This window comes from Lycium barbarum, chromosome 9 (genome assembly GCF_019175385.1).
Source record: "Lycium barbarum isolate Lr01 chromosome 9, ASM1917538v2, whole genome shotgun sequence".
Taxonomy (NCBI): Eukaryota; Viridiplantae; Streptophyta; class Magnoliopsida; order Solanales; family Solanaceae; genus Lycium; species Lycium barbarum.
The window spans coordinates 8,349,677-8,361,273 of record NC_083345.1 but is presented as its reverse complement, the minus strand read 5'-3'; the positions used below and the strand labels follow the sequence as shown (position 1 = coordinate 8,361,273).

Genomic DNA, 11,597 nt, shown 5'->3' with positions numbered 1-11,597 from the left:
TAATTTATACATATCTTAAATATACGTATCTTAAATTTAAGTAATTTTTAACCATTATATTGTCTTATGCGTTGTAGTAGGTAATCGATCATATAATCAAGACATCAAATCTCGCATTTTAAGAAGACTTATTTGTAAGTACTTTTTAACCTAAGTAGTGCAGAATCTTTACATTGACAACATATATATATATATATAACTTAAACCCTTTATTTGTTACCCTCAAAATTACGCCAAATATCTTACTCCCTCATTCTTAATTTATGTGTCTTACCTTGATATTTTTTTTTAGTTTGTTTAAAATTGAATGTCTATTTCTATTCAATTACCAGCATTTCCATTTTACCCTTAGGGGATGTTTGGAAGGTCACCTTGCAATTAAATCTCAATTTTTTTTCTTTTTCAATATTTCGTGTATATACATACATATGTCACACCTTAAAACTTATTTACACATTTATATGGTAAAAAGCTGACTTAATTTTTTATAATTAGTTTTTATTTAAAATAAGAAAATCAAACTATACACTTGTGCAACCAGACATGCCATTGAAAATTTACTGTAGTTATGTTGTGACGAACAAGTAGGTCATTATAATTACTATATCACATAATTATTAGATTGTGATTACAAATCCTCAGTGAAGCAACTTTATAAAAATGATATGACATGTTTTAAGATCACAAATTCCAAAAGCCGTTTTTATATTCTTAAATTTCGTGGTCAATCAAACTAAATTAAAACAGATAAAATAAAAATCAATTGACTGAAAAAGCTTATATTATTCCATAAAAGTTAAAGAACAAAGAGAAGTAAAGAGGTCCTGCTATATACAATCTTATGTGTCACTATCCGTGTGTCCCGTAGAGCTCTATATAAACTGATATCCTTATGTTCTTATGATGTCAAAAAAAGAATATTAACTCAACATACATAACAACATGGAGGGAAATTCTTCAAGAGGAAAAACTGCCATGCAAGAGAAGGAAGAAGTAAAATTCCGTGGCGTTAGGAGGCGGCCGTGGGGGAAATTCGCGGCGGAGATACGTAATCCAGCGAAGCCGGGTTCCCGACTGTGGCTCGGAACGTTCGACACGGCTGAGGCAGCGGCTAGGGCTTATGATAAGGCAGCATTTAAGCTAAGAGGACATCTTGCTACTTTGAATTTCCCTAATGAGTATTATAATAAGCTCCCTTGTCCTCCTTTATATTATCGTAACTCAAATTGTTCATCAACAAATGTTACAAATATTAATCCTAGAGGATGCTTTGAGAAAGAAAATTCATCATCATCAACAGGTAAAGCTAGAGATATTATTGAGCTTGAGTGTCTTGATAATAGTGTTCTTGAAGAGCTTCTTGGTGCTGAAGATCCAAAAACAAAAAGGAAATATGGTTAAGTATTATAAACTTTTTTATATCTTTGTTTCTTTATGCTCATTATCATAAATCAAACTATAACTCTTCTTTGGTTTTAGAAGAAGAATTTTTGTTTTCATGTAATTATTGTTCAGTTTAAGCTTATCAATCATCACGAACATGTTAATTTCTGTTCTTAAAACTTCTTATTCATTCAATTAATCTCTTCTTGGAAAGCATGAGGCAGGCCAAAGCTACCCTTGTCCAAGGGGAGTCGATTGACATCCTTTCAATGGAAATAAAATCATGTAGATCGGTCAAATTTTTTTTTTTTTTATGTATATACTGCATGTTGAATTTCCTTTGCTTTTTCATGTTTTTATATATATATCGATATATATATTTTTTTTCTTTCTATTTTTGACTCCCTGATAAATATCTCGATTCTGCCATTGATGATTATAGAGCATTTGAGACGACTTGCTTCTGACTACGATTTCTACATTTCTTGATATTTCATTGGAACTGTTATGGTATCATTGTTGAGAATGTGAAATACTCGCTCAAATAGTCACTACAAGAAAGAAGACATTTGCCAACAAATTTTTTTGTTGTTGTCATAGATAGATTATTGTTGCAAAAAGTACTTTTGGCAACAACATATTTTTTTTATTGTTGCATAAACTTTTTTCATCGGCTATTATTGCAACAACTTTTATGTTGTTGCCAAATGTACTTTTTGCTACAATAGTCAATACTATGGCAACAAAATTAAATTGTTTGGCAACAAAAAAAAAGTTCATTTTTAAAAGATTCATCATCTATGCCAACAAAAAAACTAAGTCGTTGTCAAATATTGAATTTTGCCAACTATATAACTTTTGCTGCCAAAATAGTTGTTGCTATTTCTGTACTTTCTTGTAGTGAGTTAGATTGGTATATCTGTTGTTTAACTTTTGACATATAAAGGAATACAAAATCTTTAATTTATTCCTCAAATAAGTCAGAAAGAAATTGGATTAGATAACGATGATATAATTAAATATATAACTTGAAGAAAAAAAATACTAAAAATAGAGTGAAAATTTCGAAATAATAAGAAATATTGTCCTTTCATTTACCGTAAACATGTGAGTATTTTCTTTTTCATTCAAAAAAATGTTCAATTATAACCCACCGAAAGTTGGTTAATACATACAAATAATCTAATATGAAGGGGTCTAGCTAGAAATCCAAATCTTAAACATACCCCAATTAGTTGGATTCTAGGTGCGACAATATACTTTACGGCGAGATCTCTAGTTTACGTCCGACATATGACCTAGCTATAACAGGAAACTAATAAAAGAAGCATTTGACTACTCATGCATGCCCCACTTAGCTCAGAGAGATATAAGTTAGGATGTCTGATTGCCAAAGCAGTAATGTTCGTATCTTGTATTTGAACTGGTGGTTCACTTTTGGTAAGTAATGGGAAGAGGATAGAGACTTGCTATTAAAAGACTACTAACTCAGACAAAGATGGGTTGTCAGGAACATACATGATGTTAAGGATGGCCGGTTGGTCAGATCTAATATAGATCGTACATGAACGGCATGACAGTTGGTGCTGACGACTCTCCCAAAAATTCCCTCATTTGAGATTTCTAGAGAAGAGAATCAAGTTGGTCCTTGAGAACAGCTCGATATACTATCTCCCTTCAACTCTTTGAATAAATACAAAAAATGAAAAGAAAGAAAAATTCATGAATCGACTCCATCATAAATTCATGAATCGACTCCATCATCTCCATTTCCCATACCATAGGAACTGCAAGATCGTTCCAAAGAAAAGAGCTATAATTGAATGGTAGTTCATTGATAAAACTAGTACTCCCTCTGTCCGAATTTATGTGATACACTTTCCTCTTTAGTCCGTCCCATAAAAAATGATACATTTTCTTATTTGAAAACAATTTAACTTTAAACTTTACCTTTTACGCTTAACGAGATGATATATAACCACACAAATATCTTTGGCTTGTTTAAGACCACAAGATTCAAAGTCTTCATTTTTTCTTAAACTCTGTGTCCAGTTAAACTATATCACATAAATTGGGACGGAGGGAGTATTAATACCATACAAAGCTTTGCCCTTGCAGCCCCCCCCCCCCCCCCCCCCCCCCCAAAGAAAAAAGAAGCAGATAGCTTGAAGGCAAGTGGAAAACCTAACGTTACTCATACAAACCTAACAGGAACAAAAAATAATGTAGTAAAGCAAAACAAATAGGACAAACAAAACAAATGCATATGAAGTCTATAGAAAGTTTAGCCACGTAAAATTAAACTGTTCCTTTTTTAGTGAAATCACTGTGCGATAAAGAGTGATTCACTTTATGATTATTCCCCTTTGACTGATTCAAAGTTCCGTAGGACTAATTAATGAAGAATCGATAGGAAAAGAATAAAGGTCAAATGAACACAAAGAGATGCCATTTCAAAGGTAAAAAGGTATTATTGTCTGAAAATGTTTATTAAAAGTAAACAATTTGTCTCTTGTTATGACCAATCGCAACTTCATCATACTATCGTAGCCATTTAATTTGTTAGAAACTTAATTAGATGATGAAAACATTCGACATTTCGAATATATGGTTTTTCTTTAATAAATTCTGGTTCTTCTTTTAAGATTACGTGCATGGGGAACATGGTGATATCATGATAAGGTTATGCTAAAAATGAATTTCGAATGGCATTACAACACAGTGTATCTATAGCTACGATATCTAGGCTATGAATTTAAAATCCGTAGCTATTACCTAGCAATAGTCACAAAAGTTCAAATTTCGTAGTATCTACGAATTCGTAAAATTTGGTAGCCACGAAAATCAAATTGACAAAGCTAATTCTTTATTTTTGCTATAATTGCTAAAAAACGTGGCAATAATTACCTTAATAGCTACAACTCTATTGCTATAACAAAATTTCGTAGCTAATTACTAATATTTGCTACGAGTTGAAAATTACTGTAACAATAGTAATGTTTTAGCTACAATAAATTATTTGAAACAAAATGTTGGAGCTAAATATATATTTTTGCTTCAAGTTATAAAAGATTGTGGCAATAGTTAAATGATATAGCCACGGATAGTTGTTTATAACAAAATTTGATTGCTAATTATTAATTTTTTGCCACGAGTTAAAACTTACTGAAGCAATAGTCGCCTTTTAGCCAATATAAATTATTTGAAACAAAATGTTGTAGCTAAATGAATATTTTTGCTTCAAGTTATAAAAATTTGTGGCAATAGTTAAATGATATAGCCACAAATTTTTTGCTATAGCAAAATTTCGTGGCTAATTATTAATTTTTCCCACGAGTTGAAATTAACTGTAGCAATAATAATATTTTTGCCACAATAAATTATTTGAAACAAAGTGTTGTAGCTACATAATATATTTCGGAATGTAGATAAATAAATATTTTTGCTTCAAATTACAAAAATATTGTGGTAGTAAGTAAATTATTTAGCCACTGATTTTTTTGCTATAACAAAAATTCGTAGCTAATTATTAATTTTGCCACGATTGAAGCTTACTGTAGTAGTAGTAACCTTTTAGCCACCAAAAATCATTTAAATAAAATATTATAGCTAAATAAATATTTTACTTCTAGTACTAAAAAGTTGTGGCAATAGTTGGCGCAATAGCTACAATTACTTGTCAGACAAAATGATAGAGCCACAAATTTATTATTATGGTAAAATTTCATAGCTAGTCAATATTTTTAACCGCTAGTTGAATTTGTTGTACAAATAGTATCTTTTAGCCATTAAACAATTTTTTCTTACAATTGAAGTTATCATAAAAATAGTACTAATATAATCATAATAAATTAGTTGAAACTACTTTTTATAATGAGATAAAGAGAAATATGTATATGGACTATAATTTCTAAGAGATTTTTACATTCCGATAGGTATAATTGCTTGCATAAACAAGTTCTTATATGGTATCATAAAATCAAATATTCATCAAATTAATATCTAAATTGAAAAAAAAAGAAGCATAAAACAAGTTCTTACATGGCATCATACTAATATAAGTAATTTTCTTTTATTCAAATTTTATCCTGCTTAATATAGAAAATAAATATGACAACTAGAATAAAATTTATTATGAATTATCTAACCAGTTTCTTAAAAGGTGAGGACGCAAGGTGAGACAGCTTACCTAATATGGGTGAGGCGTAAGCCTTGAGGTGCTTTATCTTGCCTCGCAAATCGACTTGGTGTAGTGAGAAGTGTTCATCTTTCTATTCAATTAGATTTTACAAGATCTAAGTTATAAGTTTCAAATATTATTTAAATAAATAAGAGGTTATATCTAATTAACTTTGAATAATTAATTATATCAAATTTAAAGAAAATTATTTTCATTAATCCTAACTCAAGCTTCATCTTGATCAGGTATTTTGAGAATCATTATTTGACTTAAACCTATTACTGTATATCGAAAAGTCGAAACAATACATTTTTAGTATAATTATAGATGTTTATCATTCGATTGGAGTTGACCACGATGAATATCAGGTCATGACGAACTCAGTTCAGTGTTTTGAGTGCGCGAGCAGATTCATAATGTGTTTTATCACAATATATGCTTGTATAAAATTAAGTTTAAATCACTAATTATATTTTATTTGTTATAATTTTTTGGTCTATTTAAATTTAATAACTTAATAATTATTATAAATCTAATTAAACAATAAAAAGTAAAAATTTAATATAATTGAAGTAGAATACTAACAATTCATAATTCCAATTTTTAAAATTATTACATGTGAATTTTTAAATAACTATTAGTTGTAATTGTTGGTAAACTTTGAAACTGTTTTCTTTGTTGCTATGTATCTTGATTATTTTTAATAATTTTTATTTTTTGGACTATATAACACTTGACAAATGTATATTTGAGAATATCAGATTTTTTGGAAATAGTTAATTTATTCTATATTATGTAATGTAAATTTAATAGTTATAATCATATTTTGCGTTTTAATAGGTAACATTTTAGCCATAATTTGTTAATTACATATATCGTTGTATAATACTAATGTATTATAGAGTAGAGAGTAAGAAAGAAGCAAATGATGTATAGTACTAATAAAGCAAGAAAAGTACGGCAATTAGCTAAAAACCTAGCCTTCACTTTCTTTTCCACCAGCCGCCGTACCCCTCCTCCCTTCTCAACCAGAAAATAGTTTCAAAGAAGTTGATACTTCTGCCTTACTTTTTGGGAAAGATTGATGGAAGAAAATAGGTATCTCTAACACGAAATTTTCTTGTGTTTTAAATTTTTTGTGTCTTAGTTCAGTGAAGAAGTTCCAAAAAATGGGCGTTTCTGTCTCTAAAATAACTTCTTTTGCTGGATTTTCTTTGCTAAACTCATGTTCAAGTGGAGAGTAGGTCTCAAGATCAATGATATTGTTGAAATTTGAGTTGGACAGAGAGAGTTATCGCAACTAATTCTTTTCCTTTTTTAATCTCGCTCTGTCATTATCACATAGGAGTATACAATTATGCATTTCTTTACTTTCTTTTTCCCTTCCTGTTTATTATGATTTCACAGAAGCATCTTCATTCTTTTTCTTAGTTAATTTGAAAGAGAAAAGTTTAAATCTTTATGTTTATTATTAGATTGGTATCCAGTATTAACTTATTAATTTTTGGTTGAAACTTCTGAAATGTGATTCAGGAGATGCTTGTTCCTTCATTGAAATTTTTAGTGCAAAAGATTGAGTCTTCTGAAATATTTGGAGGTTTGCTATACTAAAATTTTCATTATGAAAATGAAGATGTTTTATGAATTATGAGTATTAACTTATTTTGCTAAAATTGACAGGTAGATTTGTGGAATTATTAGAGTAGCGACCAAGCTAATGATATTGATCAAACTAAGATGCAGTGAGAGACCGTGTAAAGAGAGAAAGCAGAAGACTCTATGGTTTTGGTCCCAAGCAAGATAGTATTATTATAATTGGCGTTATAGACGAATTTTGTATAGTGGAAGTTCTGCAATTTAAATATACAACTATGTGTAACTTGAAATGTATTTTGGAATCAAGATTTTTTTTTTTATTTCTTAGCTACACTAGAAAAAATATTGTGACTAACAATGCTTGTGGCAAATTCATCCCTTTTTAGCTATATAATTTCTAAATTTGTAGCTAAACGCATGCATAATTGTTTACGTAATAAGAACATTGCTATATTCACTTCCCATAGCAAATAAATAAAATCCTTCGTGGCAAAAAATATGGATCCTTAGCTACATATGAAAATGTTTGTGGCAAGTACTTCAATTCATAGCTATGAATTTCTTGAATTTACACTACTAAAAAAAGAGGATTTCCCGACCTCAAAAAATGGCTATTACCGACCTCATGAGGTCGGTTTTCTCGAAAAACCGACCTCAAAACCGACCTCAAGCTTAGGTCGGCAAACAGTGGGTCGGAAATTTTACCGACCTCATGAGGTCGCAAAAAACCGACCTCATGAGGTCGGTAAAATTTTTAAGCTAGATAAAAGTTTTTTAATTTACCGACGTAATATATATTTTTTTTTTTACAAAATCATTACCGACCTCATGAGGTCGGTAATTTGCAGTTTCTGAGAATATTTTGCAAAAAACTGACCTCATGAGGTCGGTAATTTTCAATTTCTAGGAATATTTTGCAGGAAACCGACCTCATGAGGTTGGTAATTTACAATTTCTGAAAATATTTTGCAGGAGACCGACCTCATGAGGTCGGTATTCTGCAAAAAAAATGATAGGATCTAGCTGCTTTTGCAACTGCCCACCTGTCAAGTTGAAAACAATTTTATACTCAACTAAAACCAACTCAAATAGCTGCCAACAATTCACCAAACTAATACAAATACATTAAATATTAAACAACTTCAACAATTAAAAAAGGAAGTGTTACACGATTTAGTCTACTTTTTTTTCAAACTTTTCCAAACTCTTGTCATTAATCCACATATGATAGAACCAAAAGAAAACATTTCAATTAATAGAAGGTTAAATAGCTTCTAATTCATTTCCAGGAACTAGCAAGACAAAGATACAGTAATTTGTGTGGGAAAATATATCAAACAAACCAACAACAATAAGCAAAAAGGACTAGAAAAGTATTAACCAAAGGTCTCCTGTCAGTTCTCACAAATCACTTACAACAACAACACCACCACACACAAAAAAAAAAAAAAAAAAAAAAAAAAAAGAAGAAGATAATCAAGCTCCGGCTCAATTCCAAACTAGTTGGGGTCAGTAACAGATGAAACATGAGAACTCTCTGCGGGTCACCCATCCTAGTACTATTCTCGCCCACGCACATTTAAAGTTCTGACAGGATCCGGTGCATAAGTGTTGGTATGATTCCATCCCTCAAAAAGATTAATTTTTACACCGGCTATCAATCGAAGACAACCTCAACTCAAGTAGTTCTTTCATCTTGGCACCTTATCTCGTACGAAGCAGCTTTAGTGATATAACGAACCCACTCAACTGTGTTGTAGCCACTCTTCTCCCACACCTGCACAGAATTGACTTACATGAAGCAGATATCATACCAAAAGGAGACCACTATTGAATTGTAGGTTTGGCAAACATACCTTAAGAAACCGAACACGCAAACCAGATGCTGTAAACATGGGAACCTGCAAAGCACAAAAAATTCATCATGAACTCTAGCGCCAATAGAATAAACCACTGCAAAACAAGGAAAGAATGCCATTGTCGAAATTAATTTACCCCACCCCACAGAAAGCCCTCCAAAAGATCCATACAAGGGATAAAGAAAATCGTCAACTTAAGCGAACACAGTTATCAGGTCTCTCAGGAGGGATGGAATCATTAGCTCAACATCAGCACTCAATGTTCGCTCAGTTTGTCCCGGAAATTTTCTTATCTTGCACCAAGTTGTCCATATTGAAGATCTGTTTTTGAAGAAGCTAGCTTTAATGCAAAAGAATGTGCTTTACATGATTAAGATTAAAATAGTCAAAGTTAGCAATAGTAAATCATATAAACACAGATTGATGTTTCAAATCAAAATTCATTCCATATCAAACCTTAACATTCACTTCCGTACGTGTACGGTCTAATTCTTTGATAACGTAATACACGGAAAGGAAGATTTACTCTTTCAGTAATGCAGTACCTGAAGAGAACCACGGGTTAACCATTTCAGGCACTGTTATATAAAAGTATTCCCATGAAAATCGGTATAATCTGAACCTCCTCCAAATCAAGTGATGTACATATTTTCACAATTATCTAACCAAACCAGTATATACACAATACCCAACAAGGAAAATGTAGAAATCAAAAGCAAAATTAAACTATAAGAAGAAGAAAATTACTTGGCATACACATAAACAAATCCAATACTGAAACATGAAAGAACAAAAGATCAGGAAAAAGTTAACCAAATATTCAGATCTTTATTGCATCAGTAACACCACTTTGCAAATGTTGCTATTATCAACAGAACTTCCATGGATATTAGAAGAAAAAACCCAGCTTCCTATCACAACCCATAAACAGAAATATACAGAAAACCAATAAAGTTTGCAACTTTACTCATTATTTCCCTTTGTATTATGCATAACAATCTTAAAAAGACATACCTTTGACTTTAAAGTCCACATGCATTCAAGATTTTCACTATGTAGAACATTCCTTATCTAAACCAAAGTAGCAAACAAGCATATACACCTTACCCAAAAAGGGAAATTTAGATATCAATAGCAAGATGAAACTGTAACAAGACGAAAACTACTGGGCATACACATAAATAAATCCAATACTAAAACATGAAAGAACAAAAGATCAAGAAAAAGTCAACCAAAAATTCAGATCTTTATTGCATCAACAACACCACTCTGCAAATATTAAAAGGAAAAAACCATTTTCCTATTACCCCATAAACAGAAAATATACAGAACACCATAGCAACTTTACCCATTATTTCCCTTATCAATATGCATAACAATCTTAAAAAGACATACCTTTGACTTTACAGTCCACATGCATAGATATATTTTCTATAAAAGGTTTAGAAATCCATAGCAAAATGAAACAACAAAACAAAAAAGAAGAAGAAAACTATTGGGCGCACACATATAAATCCAATACTGAAACATGAAAGAACAAAAGTCAACCAAATATTCAGATCCTTATATAAGAAGAAAGACCAATAAACATGGCAGCTTTACTCATTATTTCCCTTCTCAATGTGCATAACAATCTTAAAAAAGACATACCTTTGACTTTAAAGTCCACATGCATTCAACTTCCCCTAAACTCAACTTCCCCTTTCTTAACACAACTATATATCAAATTAACAAACGTCAAATACAAAAAATAAGCGCGTCAATCAAGAATCAATCTTTAGAACCCCATAGCACAAAAGAAGTAAACAGAGATAAGGCTAAAATTCATAATTGATCACCGAGTAATTATCTTGTAATTAGTTTCCTGGATATTTTAATTTTCAGATATACTTCAATAGATTTTGTGAAGAATGGAAGATAATACACCACAAAATAAATAAATTATCTGCACCTTCAAGCTTGGATAAGTTCCCTATATTCCTTTACATTATCTCCATTTTCCCAACCAAAAGTTCACTCTATCTTAATTTGTCTTCCAAGTCCTACTACTCCTTAGTTCCTACTATATATCTATTCCTAGAAAACACTGCAATGATAACATGTGAAACGACTCTAATCTAACTCATAAAAAAGGTACTAAAACTGGTCAAACTACTAATGTTCAAGTGATATATAATTGACATAGAGAAATACTTGTAATTATTAATTTGATTCAAAGGTACTATTAATTTTTTTGACGGTATCTCTGTTCTGACATTTTATCAAACACCACATAGGCTTTTTAAGTCGCCCTCTGGAAAAAAACACTACAGGTGATTTAGTATAAGCAAATAAATCAAAATTGGACCAAATAAAAAACAGTGTATATTGAAACAAATGAATCAGACTAAAGCTAGTCTCCAAACATAAACAAAATAAGCAAAAATACCCTATTTTGACTCTCGTATTCTGAACGACTTCACACAAATTAGGTGTTTAGTCACTAGCTCCCATTGGTATTTTGATAATAAATCTTATGAGGTACAAGCTATATATATCCACAACCTGTTTGGAGTAAGTTTTACATCAATGAGGTCACC

At 30.9% G+C, this 11,597-nt stretch overlaps 1 protein-coding gene and 1 long non-coding RNA gene across 6 annotated transcripts; one reads left to right on the top strand and one right to left on the bottom strand.

Annotated features, from left to right (window-relative positions):
• Positions 1-942: 942 nt before the first annotated feature.
• LOC132611605 (ethylene-responsive transcription factor ERF098-like) lies at positions 943-1,401 on the top strand. Its single transcript, XM_060326012.1, has one exon. It carries the CDS (start codon positions 943-945, stop codon positions 1,399-1,401), a length of 459 nt encoding a protein of 152 aa, XP_060181995.1.
• Positions 1,402-8,264: 6,863 nt separating this feature from the next.
• Positions 8,265-11,160, bottom strand: LOC132611128 (uncharacterized). Of its 5 annotated transcripts, none has more exons than XR_009571475.1 (4): positions 10,669-11,160; positions 9,475-9,563; positions 9,016-9,339; positions 8,265-8,936 (listed from the first exon to the last, which is right to left on the bottom strand). It is a non-coding gene; the product is annotated as an uncharacterized LOC132611128 (long non-coding RNA). The 5 variants fall into 5 exon arrangements; XR_009571474.1 differs by lacking the exon at positions 10,669-11,160 and having other exon boundaries at positions 9,016-9,060; positions 9,155-9,339; positions 9,475-10,607; XR_009571473.1 differs by lacking the exon at positions 10,669-11,160 and having other exon boundaries at positions 8,268-8,936; positions 9,475-10,607.
• Positions 11,161-11,597: the final 437 nt, after the last annotated feature.

Coding starts and splice junctions, on each gene's coding strand:
- LOC132611605 (XM_060326012.1), top strand. CDS start 943: ATGGAGGGAAATTCTTCAAGAGGAAAAACTGCCATGCAAGAGAAGGAA.